Source organism: Salmo salar, chromosome ssa18, assembly GCF_905237065.1.
Source record: "Salmo salar chromosome ssa18, Ssal_v3.1, whole genome shotgun sequence".
Classification (NCBI taxonomy): domain Eukaryota; kingdom Metazoa; phylum Chordata; class Actinopteri; order Salmoniformes; family Salmonidae; genus Salmo; species Salmo salar.
Genome location: NC_059459.1, coordinates 55934349 through 55947743, shown reverse-complemented (window position 1 = coordinate 55947743; position 13395 = coordinate 55934349). Strand labels below are relative to the sequence as shown.

General features: G+C 42.0%; 1 protein-coding gene across 1 annotated transcript; it reads left to right on the top strand.

The window, feature by feature from the left end:
- Positions 1-8829: 8829 nt before the first annotated feature.
- LOC106577513 (endosialin) lies at positions 8830-12894 on the top strand. Its single transcript, XM_014155606.2, has one exon. It carries the CDS (start codon positions 9087-9089, stop codon positions 11475-11477), a length of 2391 nt encoding a protein of 796 aa, XP_014011081.1. The 5' UTR covers positions 8830-9086; the 3' UTR covers positions 11478-12894.
- Positions 12895-13395: the final 501 nt, after the last annotated feature.

Below are 13395 nucleotides of genomic sequence, written 5' to 3'. Positions count from 1 at the left end.
ATTTGTAGTTGTCCACATATTCTAAGTCAGAAGTGTCCAGAGTAGTGATGCTAGTTGGAATTAGTGCTACAGGATGGAAATTTCTGTTTGAAAAAGTTAGCCTTAGCTTTCCTAACTGACTGTGTATATTGGTTCCTGACTTCCCTGAAAAGTTGCATATCGCAGGGGCTATTCGATGTTAAAGCAGTACGCCACAGGATGTTTTTGTGCTGGTCAAGGACAGTCAAGTCTGGAGTGAACCAAAGGCTATATCTGTTCTTAGTTCTAGATTTTTTGAATGGGGCATGCTTATTTAGGATGGTGAGGAAAGCACTTTTAAAGAGCAACCAGGCATCCTCTACTGACGGGATTAGGTCAATATCCTTCCAGGATACCCGGGCCAGGTTGTTTAGAAAGGCCAGCTCGCTGAAGTGTTTCAGGGAGCGTTTGACAGTGATGAGGGGTGGTCGTTTGACCTCGGACCTACTACGGACACAGGCAATGATGCAGTGATTGCTGAGATCCTGGTTGAAGACAGCAGAGGAATGCGGTTTTAATCATTCAGCATTCAAGATTAGACCCATCCGTTGTATAAATTGGTATATCCTTATGGTCTGTGCTTATGTACTGCCCTCTTCAATTCAAACCACAGGTTTTCAATGTTTTTTTTTTTACAATAGACTGAGATGTCTATTGTAAAATGTTGATTTTGTGGTCAATTATCCATTTCTTTGTGGATTTTGATGTGTGCTTTGGGTTATTGTCTTCCTGGAAGATCCACTTGCGGACAAGTTTTAGCCTCCTGGCAGAGGCAACCTAGTCTGGCTAACACCTAACTCAAAGTCTTCCTGACTTTAGAGTCTGTAAAGGCTGTTTCGATGTTGTCGGCACGATGCGTTGAAAATGAAGGAGGCTGTGCTTTTACTGGTTGCTTATTCTCTGTGTCTTTCACACACCCAAATCCAATCAAAGAGAAGTCTCAACCCCCAGGACAGAAAAAATACATTTGAGAGAACCAATCAATGAGTCCGCACAATTTCTGAGTGAATATTTCATTAACAAATGGCCTCCTGTCCAGGCTAGTGAGTTACAGCACTTCCTCGCTGTGTGATCATGTGAGTCGAGTCACCCAGCTCGAGCCATCCAGGTTTTTGGCTAAAATGTCCTGGTACTTGATAGAGTTCAGGATCTCTTTGACCTTAAATAGATATTCTGGAGGAATAGATATTCCGGAGAAATGGACTCGACCTGTCACTGTATGGCTCATACATGCATAATAAACAATCTAAAGTCCTCTCCCAATGGAAAAAGGCATTAAATACTAACCTGCCATCATTTAGTGCATGAGATCTATGTGCATGTTTCTGTCATGTAGTGAATGCGCTATCTGAAGCAACAGGGATTGCCTGGTTGCATGGGCTTACCATTAGTTATTTTAATAACAGTGAAATACATTCAAAACATTGATCAAATCCATGCATCATAAGTTAGAAAACAGAAGTTAGATCTATTAAACCTCTGTAGTAGTTTCAGTTGTCACTTTCAATACATTTCTCTGCAAACCAAGAAGAAAATAGTGTGTAAAGATTGGCATTGTATTCAGAAAAATACATTAGAAGATAATTGTCAACTCGATCAGAAACACTATGCTCACAATCTGTATCTCCTAAATGGTGTTGCTGGTGTATTTTGTTTAAATTCTGAAATATATTGCACGCTATGTTATAAGGTTTTTACCAGGCATGTGTCCATCCATTTATCCCTTTATGCAAATCACAACAACACAACACACATAGAACTTTAATGCGCTTGAGAAATGCACATTATGCTGCAAACTTTCACCCACTTTTAGATAAGAAAATATCGACCTACTGTTCTTTTTTGTCAACAATCCATCTAAATCAAATAATTCCATGAGTCGACCTTTTGTCCTTATAAACATTCACACAGGTATTCATGATAATCCAACACTGCAGTTGATTGCCAGCGATCATCATTCATCACATAGACAAATGCTATATATAATCAATACACGACTTTCAATGAGTAGGACATTTTTATGCGAACGTATCATTTTTCCATTGTATAAAATTACATTATCACAATCACTTGCTTTGCATACTACTCTGAAGTAACAACCGGAACTACCCACAACCGAACATGAGGAACAATGTTGATTGGCAGGTGGGTTGATGTCCAATGAGGTTGCAAGGTTAAAGTGGGAGGTGGGATCAGATCGGCACAGCATTGTCCATTGAGGTTAGATTTCTGTATTTTTATGTCAAAATTAAACATTTCCGAAATTACTTAAAATCCCTTAAAAACTATATGTATGTATCGTTACATAAACAACAATTGGTGTCTCTGCATTGAACTGCCAAATAAATGTATTTTTCAAATCAAATCAAATGTTATGTGTCACATGCTTTGTAAAAAGCAGGTGTAAACTAACAGTGAAGTGCTTACTTGGAGTCCTTTTCCAACAATGCTGAGTTTAAGATAAAGATGAGAAATAAAATACAAAATAGTGACACTAGGAATATATACACAGTGAATAACAAATTTACAATAAATACGGTTCTTAGCTACATCTAAATACTCAAGCAACGCACCAAAATCTGTTTCAGGGAAAAGGTGTACATTTGACCTCCATCATCTAGGACGTGACAATGGTTAATAAAATCAATTTCTGCCCATTTTTTTGCACGGTCTTGCAGGCCTTCTCATACAGCTGCAACTGTAAGTGCATTTGTAAATCAAGACCTTTCTTGAGTTGGGCTCTGGGATGGTGCAACTGTTGAGAATGTGAGCCTATGGTTGTGTGTGGGAAAGGGTGTGTATGAGTGTGTGGGTGTATGTGTGTATCCCACAACTGTTGCGAAGGAGTAAAAGATGTTAGGGACAATAGAGGATGATTCACAACAATTGTTTGCTAATATAATAATTGCTTGTAATAATATAATTTTGATAATGGCGAGACTGGTGAGAGGTAAAATCCTTTTCATAAATCGAGGTGAGGGCGATGGAAATGCATTTGGCGGTTGATCTACTTCTGTTCTGTAATGGCACTGTGTGCTCTTTTCGAAGGATGGATCCCAGTCTTTTCAGGGCTATGGGATACGGGGGGTCGGGGGCGGTCTGCCGGGTATTGGGATGACAACCCAACTCGGGATGAGGAGGGCTTTTAGAGGGTGGAATAGTGGGAACCAATTGGAGGTTGACTTAGTAGAAATGCAAATATCATGGTACAGCTATATAGACACTCAATCATCATGTTACTTTTTAATGGTGCGTTTACAAACATATATTTTGATAAATAGAATTTGAAAGTTGTGTCTCATTATGGTAAGTGGTGAAATAAGTACAGCCTGTTACAATTGTAATGGCCTAGCAGATAATAAGAAAAGACAATCAGTATTTACCTGGCTAAAAGAGACTGAATATAATATATATTGTTTACAGGAAACCCATTCAACAATTTTAGATGAAGTTTTGTGGAAAAAGTACTGGGGGGTGAAATATATTTCTCCCATGGGCAAAGAAATTCAAAAGGCGTGATGGTTTTAATTAATAGTAATTTTAATCCAAATGTGCAAATTGTCCAAACATCATTAAGGTAGATGGATTATTTTAAATATGTTATTGGACAATAAACAGATATGGCTTATTAACCTATACGGTCCAAATATTAATGATCCAAGCTTCTTTGAAAATATATATAAGAATTGATCAACTCTACAAGCAACACTAGAATTTAATACGGTCTTAAATACCTCTATGGACCGGAAAGGAAATCACACTACAAACTATCACCCTCAGGCACTTAAGGAAATCATGAATGTCATGGATATATTGGAATTAGTGGATATATGGAGACTTAAATACCCTGACCTAGTGAGATATACATGGCGGAGGCTTAATCAAGCTAGTCGTCTTGACTACTTTCTTATGTCATTCTCTCTGGCACCAAAAGTTTAAAAAGTGTTGATAGGGGACAGAATGTGGTCGGATCATCACATAATTGGCATATATATTACTCTTACAGAATTTCCACGTGGGCGAGGATATTTAGATAGCAGTTAGATAGCAATAAAAACTGTACCATAGAGGCACAGAATAAGTTAGAGGAAAAACAAAAAGAAATGGAGGAACTTATTGAAGAAAGATCCAGTGTAATATATTATAAAAATAAAGCGAACTGGATGGAATATGGGGAAAAATGCACCAAAGTGTTTTTCAATCTTCAATATAGAAATGCTACCAAAAAAAATATATTAAAACTTGCTACAAATGATGGAGTCACACATGATTCAGCAAATTATATTTTTTGAAAGAGAAAGTAAATTACTTTAAGAATATGTTTTCGTTTCAGTCTCCTCCATCTCCGCTAACTGAAACTAATTGTATGGATTTTTTTCCTAATAATAATGTAAAATTAACATCTGTACAGAAAGACTCATGTGAAGGCCAAATTACAGAGGAGAAACCTCTTGATGCAATTGGGACCTTTAAGGATGGGAAAACTCCAGGGCTGGATGGCATACCAGTGGAAGTATACAAAACTTTTTTTGATATACGCAGAGGACCATTATTAGCATGTTTTAACCACTCCTATATAAATGGTAGATTATCAGACACGCAACAAGAAGGTCTGATATCATTATTACTGAAACAGGACCCAAATGGTATATATAAAGATCCAGTCCATTTAAAAAATTGGAGACCTCTTACACTTCAGTGTTGTGATGCAAAAATCCTAGCAAAATACTTGGCGCATAGAATTAAAAAAGTATTGTCAGATATTATTCATCCTAATCAGACAGGTTTTTTACATGGACAATACATTGGAGATAATATATGACAAGTACTGGAAACAATAGAATACTATGAAATATCGGGTACACCAGGCCTGGTTTTCATAGCTGATTTTGAAAAGGCCTTTGATAAAGTATGACTGGAGTTTATATATAAATGCCTAGGATATTTAAATTTTGGGGAATCTCTTATAAAATGGGTTAACATTATGTATAGTAACCCTAGGTGTAAAATAGTAAATAATGGCTACATCTCCGAACGTTTTAAACTATCTAGAGGAGTAAAACAAGGTTGTCCACTATCGGTATATCTATTTATTATTGCCATCGAAATGTTAGCTGTTAAAATTAGATCCAACAATAATATTAAGGGATTAGAAATCCATGGCTTAAAAACTAAGGTGTCATTTTACGCTGATGATTCATGTTTTCTTTTAAAACCACAATTAGAATCTCTCCACAGCCTCATAGAGGATGTAGATACTTTTGCTATCCTCTCTGGATTAAAACCAAATTATGATAAGTGTTCTATATTACGTATTGTATCACAAAAAAATGCTAATTTTACAGTACCATGTAGTTTACCAATTAAATGGTCTGACAGAGATGTGGACATACTCGTTATACAAATCCCAAAAGAAAGAAATGATCTCACTCCAATAAATGTTTATATAAAGTTAGCAAAAATAGATAAGATCTTGCTACCATGGAAAGAAAAATACCTGTCTATTTGTGGAAAAATCACCCTGATTAACTCTTTAGTCATATCACAGTTGACCTATTTGCTTATGGTTTTGCCTACACCTAGTGACCTGCTTTTTAAATTATATAAACAAAAAATATTCAATTTTATTTGGAACGGCAAGCCAGACAAAATTAAAAGGGCCTATTTATATAACGAATATGAATTCGGAGGGCAGAAATGATTAAATATTAAAGCATTAGACCTCTCACTAAAGGCATCAGTCATACAAAAGTTATACATAAATCCAAACGGGTTCTCTAGTAAATTGGTAAGAATGTCTCATCCTATGTTCAAGAAGGGCCTTTTTCCCTTTATTCAGATTACACTTGCTCACTTTCGGTTGTTTGAAAAGGAAATAATCTCCAAAATATTGTTTTCTCCATTCACTCTCGACATGCTTCCTTGAAAGTTGGTATCTAGGTCAAGGACATTGAGAAAGTTCTGAAAGGGACCCTTTTAATGGCAGTAGCTGTTTAAAGAAGCAGGGGTCTATAGAAGTCATAGACGTCAGGAAGAGAACACTAGTTACCTCTGTGTGTGGCTGTGAACATGGGAAGAGAGGTAGAGGTGATTTACAGACTGCCTGTGGATGGGGAGTAGGAGATAACAATAGGAGATAGCAGTACGTTCCAGTAGTTAAAGAACTGATTGTAAGCAGCAGAGTAAGTGTCTTTCAAGCATATTTGCAAGACAACTTTATTACATTTTGGCTGACTCAACTCTCATATTGTTTGTATCAGACTCGGCTTAAGGCTTATAATTTTTGGATCTTGTGATACATTCCTTAACATTGTGAAAGGATAACATGGCAACAGTATGAATGATGCAGCGCAGATCGATCATTCGATACCAGAGGAGTAGCGTTTTAAGTGTTTTTCACAAAATTTAAAATGGTGGAAAATCCATCATGCAGACCTTATGAGTCCCCAAGGCAAATTTTTTCTTTGTGAGGATAGGGACCTATGTACCACATTTGATTACTTTAGGTCCAACGGGGTGTGGGGCATGACCTTTAACAGTTTGCATTTTCAATCGCTTGTTATAGCGCCACCACTCAGTGTCATTTTGTAAATGCCGGATCTCTATGGCAAGACGCATCATTCACTCAAGTTTCGTCAAAATCGGGCCAGTACTGTCTGAGGTATCGTGTGTGACGAACGTACTAACAGACAGAGACAGATCCACATCGTTGGGGGACAATTAGAGTCTGTATTCAAGCCCAGCAAGGGACTAGTTCTTAGATGCCTTTTTGCAGACACACTATTTGGGAGTAGAGAAGAGCTAGCGATGGGAGTAGTGATCATTAAACACCATTTAACTTCCAAACAATTTGCTGCCATGAAATGAAGCTGTGCCTAGGTCCTCCGGCTTAACGGCTGTCACAAATGGACTTGGGTCACTTCTTGGCTAGAGTTTCACTGCACCGCAGCTCAATCTATTGGCACATGTTGGAGGGGGGCTCGACACCCCTCTACCCCCTCCTATACCTCACTCCCAAAACCTTGTCTTTTGGCTCAGAGGAACCCAGATGTGTGTTTTTCTTCCGTTCCATCAGAGAAGTGTGCCTTTGAGCCTTTGAGCGCCCTTTCCCTGTAGAGAATCATTGTACTATATAAACTGCTGTGAAATATATGTTCCATAACCAAAAATATTGTATTTTCAGCTGTTTGAAGCTGGTGTAAAAAAACGAAAGTGAAAGACGCAAAAACGAAACTTACTAATGGTTAGAATAGAAATAGCACACATAAAACATATCTAGTGCTTCTTAGACTTGCTTTCAATGAGAGTGACAGATCTATAACACACATTTCTATGTGAATTTGGTCAGGTTGCCCAAAAAGTTACATATTGCAACTTTAATTGGATTCCGTGAGTTGCGTTGGTAAAGGAGAATAATCGAGGGATAAGCGAGCGGGGAATGTTCCTTAAAGATGGAATTCGCAGTAGGGGGAAACTGCGCTGCCCCACCACTGTTATTGCTTTTGTTGACGAGCTGAGGAGCATCGCGCAGCATGGCGAAAAAAAAGGAAGTACATATTCTCTTTTATCACACGTGCGATGATGTCTGAGGCAAAAAATCTGTGTTTGCTGTTTGCAGTAACTTCTTCGTTGTTGTAATATCGCAAATGGACATGGCTGTTTCACAATTAAAGGTCCAATACAGACATTTTTATCTCAATATCAAATCATTTCTGGGTAACAACCTTACTGTGATTGTTTTAAATTAAATTTGTCAAAAAGGAACAAAAATAGCTTCTTAGCAAAGAGCTATTTCTCAAGAAAGAATTTTGCTAGGACTGTCTAGGAGTGGTCTGAGTGGGGAGGAGAAAACTGAAAACTAGCTGTTATTGTCAGAGAGGTTTGAAACTGTCTTTTTTATTAGTCTATTAACAAATTTAACCAGGCAGGCCAAAACTCCATCCCACCAAATCTAGCTGAAATTTCAGTCTTTTCAAACAGTTCTTACACTAAAAGGGCATTATTATCATTTTCACAATTTCACAGTATTATTCCAACTTCATAGTGTGGAAATATATATAAAACACAGGTAAATCAAGTTTTTGACTGCACTGGGGCCTTTAAAGAATTCCAGCTTTTAAGCAAACAGTGTTCATGTTCTCTCGACAAACTCTCTCCATGTCAACAATTTAAGATGACAATAACTTGAGAAAGTATTTGAACCCATCTGTCAGGTTAAGCACACAAGAAAATAACAAATGTATAGAGAGGGAAGAAAGGCAGAACAAAGAAAAGATAGAAAATTAAAACTTTAGCGGTGGACTGAAAGGAGACAAAGGCCCGGGGAAGAGACTGATGGGTTCTTGGAACACAGAAAGGGCTTTGTCGGATAATCTCTTTCCTCCTGCTCACTGAATTATTGAAGAAACAAAACCATGTTTAATTGTCATAACTGGATTTGCCTTGAAGGCCTGGTGGGGATGGTGTGAGTGTTTGTGTGTGTATGTGCTTGTGTGTGTGCCTGTGTGTGTGTGGGGGGGAGATGGGGGGTAAATGGCTGGGTCCCAAGCCATTTCCATAAACTGACTTATGAAAACCATACGAGACACTCTGAGAAAAAAACCACACACTGCACTTCCCCAACCCCCCCCCCAAGACTCTCAAAGGCAACACACACACACACACACACACACACACACACACACACACACACACACACACACACACACACACACACACACACTAGCAAAAACGTACAATTCTTTTTTCAATTCCCTCCCTCACTCCTTCCCCTTTTGCCCACCCTCCCTCTCTCTCTCTTTCTGAAATCTGGGGACAATCTGCAAGCACTCAACTCCAGCATAGAAGAGTGAGAAGTCGGAGAGAGAAAGAGAGAGAGAGAGAGAGAGAAGTTTTGAGAGGTAAAGTGCAGATGAGAAGAGAAAAGTTGGTGTATTAAGGAAAAAACAAGACGAAACAAATACAAAAAAAATTAAGAGGAGAGAAAAAAATCAAGCAAAGTATAGAGTGGGCAAAAAAGAGAACAAGAGAGAGAGTTGGAGAAGTGAGCCGTGGAGAGTGAACTAGCAATGGGTTCCCCAGTGCGGTGTGCTGCTGTTCTAGTCCTCTCACTACTGGGTCTGTTCTGTTATACTCGCCCTGTATGGGGCCAGGATCTACAAGAGAGGGACGCTCTGTGCAACAAGGATGGCTGCTTCGTGGTCTACTTCCAGCGCAAGACCTTCCTGGACTCCTGGAGGAGCTGCAAGGAGAAGGGAGGCAACCTGGCCACAGTCAAACTCAAGGAGGAAGCTGACACTATCGCTGCTCTCTTATCTGGCGTGGAGCTACGCGGCCCGAGGACCAAGGTCCAGGTGTGGATCGGTCTCCAGAGACAGCCTCGCCAGTGTACCGCCTCTCGCCCTCTCCGTGGGTTCTCCTGGACTACAGGTGACCAAGATACCCGCTACACCAACTGGCTGCGGGATGACTCGCCCAGTACCTGTTCAGCCCCACGCTGTGTGGTTATGACCTATGGCACAGCAGCCCACGAGCAGCATGAACATTTTAAATGGCTGGACGGCTCGTGTTCGGTGCCAGTGGATGGCTACCTGTGCCGCTACACGTACAAAGGCATGTGCCCGGCGGTTTGGAGCGAGGGGGGCGGCAATACCCTCTATAGTACCCCCTTCAGCCTCCTCAGTAGCCTCCTTACCCACATCCCCTTTGGATCTGTAGCCACGGTGCCCTGCCCGGGGGGCTCCAAGGTAGAGCAGTCTGTTCTATGTATGCTAAGGGAGGATGGCACTGTGGGGTGGTCCAGGGAGATGCCCCTCTGTTCCGACACCGGAGAGAAGAGCTGGTGCGATCGGAACAACGGAGGCTGCGAGCATTTCTGCCAGGAGGCCGGGGAGCACTACTACTGCGAGTGCTCGGACGGCTTCCAGCTCGGCGATGACGGGCAAACATGCGTCGCTGCCGACCCGTGCCACAGTGCCCCCTGTGAGTTTGAATGCCTGCCCCTGTCGGACGGCTACCGCTGTGCCTGCCCCGAGGGCTACATGCTTTCCCCGGATGAGCTCGGCTGCCTGGACGTGGACGAGTGCCTGCAGAGCCCCTGCGAGCAGCTGTGCATCAACTCCCCGGGGACCTTCGAGTGCCGCTGCCGCGAGGGCTACCGACCGGTTGAGGAGGGCGAATGTGAGGACGTGGACGAGTGTATGGAGGACCCGTGCGAACATGCCTGCGAGAATACACCCGGCTCTCACGTTTGCCACTGTCACCTGGGCTTTTCCCCTCCTACCGAGGAGCCTTCCCACTGCCAGGACACTGACGAGTGTCAGATCCCTGGGACATGTCAGCAGATGTGCGTGAACTACGAGGGGGGCTTCGAGTGTTACTGCGAGGTGGGCTACGAGCTACTCTCTGACCACTTCTCCTGCAGGAAGATAGGGGAGGGAGAGGACTCATTCCCAGCAGCCACTCCCTCCTACCCTTGGGTCACCCGCCATCCCGGCTCCATGTGGGACCCCCACGAACCCGTGTACCCCTGGACCCCTGCGCAGACCAACACTGACTGGCCTCTGGAGACGGAAGAGTCCCTGGACTGGCTCACAGACCCCCCCAGGGTGGAGAATGATGTAATCTGGGTCACCAGCGCACCCCAGGAGGAGCCAGTCCCAAACCACAACTCATTCATGGTCCCCCCCATGGAAGAGCCCGAGGAGGAGGAAGAAGAAGAGGAGGAGTATACACCGGACTGGAGCACCATGACTTTGAATTCTCCAGCCCAGGTCCAGCCCGAGCTAGAGTCTATGCCCAGTCCCTCTCCCAGCCCTGAACCCACCTCTACCCCCAGCCCAACTCCCACGTCCGACTGGTATGAGGAGGAGGATGACGAAACCACTACCAGTTCCTCAGTCCTCCATACTTCTACTATCTCGGGAGGGGCGTGGAACTGGCTCTGGTTCAGCCCTGCCAGCCAGGATCAAGTACTCACCACGTCGCAGGAGCCAATCACTGACCAGCACGTCCCCGCGTCCAACTATGATGATACTGATGATAATGAGGAAGAGGGGGACATTGACAATGGGAAGGTGACTTCCCTTCCAGAGCAGGATCAGGGCCAGGGTGAGAACCAGGGCCAGCACACCCCCTCCCTGCCTCCTCCTGTGGCTCCCAAAACCCCAATCACCCCCAACCAGGGCGTGGTGGAGGTGGAGGGGTTGAATGAGAGGGAGCCGCCCCAGGAGGACGAGAGCAGCCAGAAGCAGGGTGGTGGCAACTGGCTGCTGGTGGGCCTCCTGGTGCCCCTCTGCATCTTCATCATTATTATGGTGGCACTGGGTATCATCTACTGCACCCGCTGCACCATCACGCCGCGCAACAAGACCGCCACCAACTGCTACCATTGGATCTCCGGAGCGCACGACAAGCAGGGCGCGCCCAATCCCAGCAAGGGGGTGCAGTCACATGTTTAAATAGGCGAATGAGGAAAGACTTGTACATAAATAAACTGTTAAATAAATAAGAGATAGGAAAAAGGTAAGAGAGTGATGGTTGTTGTACTGTATCTGTCTCCTCCCGTCCCATTGCCACTCTGTTGCCGTACTGGGACTCTGAACACTTGAATGTTTCTGTGGAATATCGGTTGAAAGAGAAGAACAGGGAAGCAATACTAAAAAAACACTAATCCCTTTCATAGGGTCCTTTACATGTGGTAGAAAAAAACTGCATAATTGTTGCTTACACTGATCTCAAAGCACATTATATAGGCCTATGATTGCACTATAGGTACAATAGAAACCGTCCATTGGGATTGTTGTTGAATGCATCTGGTTATATTTACGGATGCTGTGGGAATATACTGTCGATATATCACCAGTTCCATCTAAAACCAAAGCCAAAGGACTGTACTGTAGCTTTTAGCATTTTTGTAGTCCATGAAATCTGGGTGTGGGTCTTTCAAAAAATGCTGAGGTTTTTAATGCTCAATTGAGCTCATTTCTAAGTATGGTGTCGCAAATGACTATTTATGTCAACTTTGTTAAAGAAGCATCACATGCAGCTTCATATTTAGCTATGCAAACTATGCAAGCTTGACTGTCATGACGCTGTTGAGGAAAAGCAATCATTCGGATATAACTTTTATGGCTTGTGCTTTTTAAAGTATCGGAACAAATCAACTCACACCACAGACCAAAAAATGGTATACGCCTGTATATGTGTTTGTGTTACTATAATTGTGTACTGTATAATTTGTAGCAATGAAATTTTTAGAAAATGTGTTAGCGTCATGATTCCTGATTTAATGACGTGTCTTTTGTTTTATATAGACCACACAAAACTCTTGGTAATTCCATGGAATGTCTGTCTGTCTGAGGGGATGTTTCCTTCCATTCAACTCCAATGAAACACTCCTAGTCCTCTCACCCACATTCCTCACATGAGTTAGAGTGCAGATGTTAGATGTGTTTGTATTACACACTATAGGGACTGCAATGGGGGTCACAGGCTCCCGATTGACTTTAGCATTGACCTTGTTAGCGGAGTAGTGATCTTTCAATCGTTCCCTAACACCATGTCACATAACTCTTTAGCACGCCTCCCTCCCCATTGTCACAGGCTTGCCCATAACATTACATGGACTTTAGCCATGGTGGAGCAGTACCAACCTTTAGGTGTTTGAAATCAATGCTCCCTTTAGCAACTTGGGAAGTAACTGCAGTCCCCATTCAAAGGATGACTTATACAATGTCAATGACACACAATCAAATCAACTGAAGATCTGCCTTCTGATCAAAGGACTGTTAAATTATGCCTGAATCCTTTTCATTTTTGTTACCTGTTACGTTTTAAGTAATTGCTAATTAAATGTTACGATAAGGGTTCCATCAATATTCATGTCTTGTGTTTTAAAGGTTCATGGTGCAATCACTTCATGGTGTTGGCCCTAATGCAGTGTCTGCTTTATGTTTTGAAATCACAGTTTCAATGGGATTCCTTGTGCAGAGAGAGAATATGGAAGTCCCAGTAAGTCCAAGAGGCCCTATGGGGTGTTAAATTAACTCCATAAGCTGTCCTTCCAAATCAAATGAAATTCTATTGGTCACATAAACATTTTTAGAAGATGTCATTGCGGGTGTAGCGAAATGCTTGTGTTCCTAGCTCCAACAGTGCAGTAGTATCTAACAATTCACAACAATACACACAAATTGAAAAGTAAAATAATAGAATTTAGAAATATATAAATATTAGGACGAGTAATGTCGGCGTGGCATTGACTAAAATAAGGTTGAATAGAATACAGAATATACATTTGAAATGAGTAAAGCAGTATGTAAACATTATTAAAGTGACTAGTGTTCCATTATTAAAGTGGCCAATGATTCCATGTCT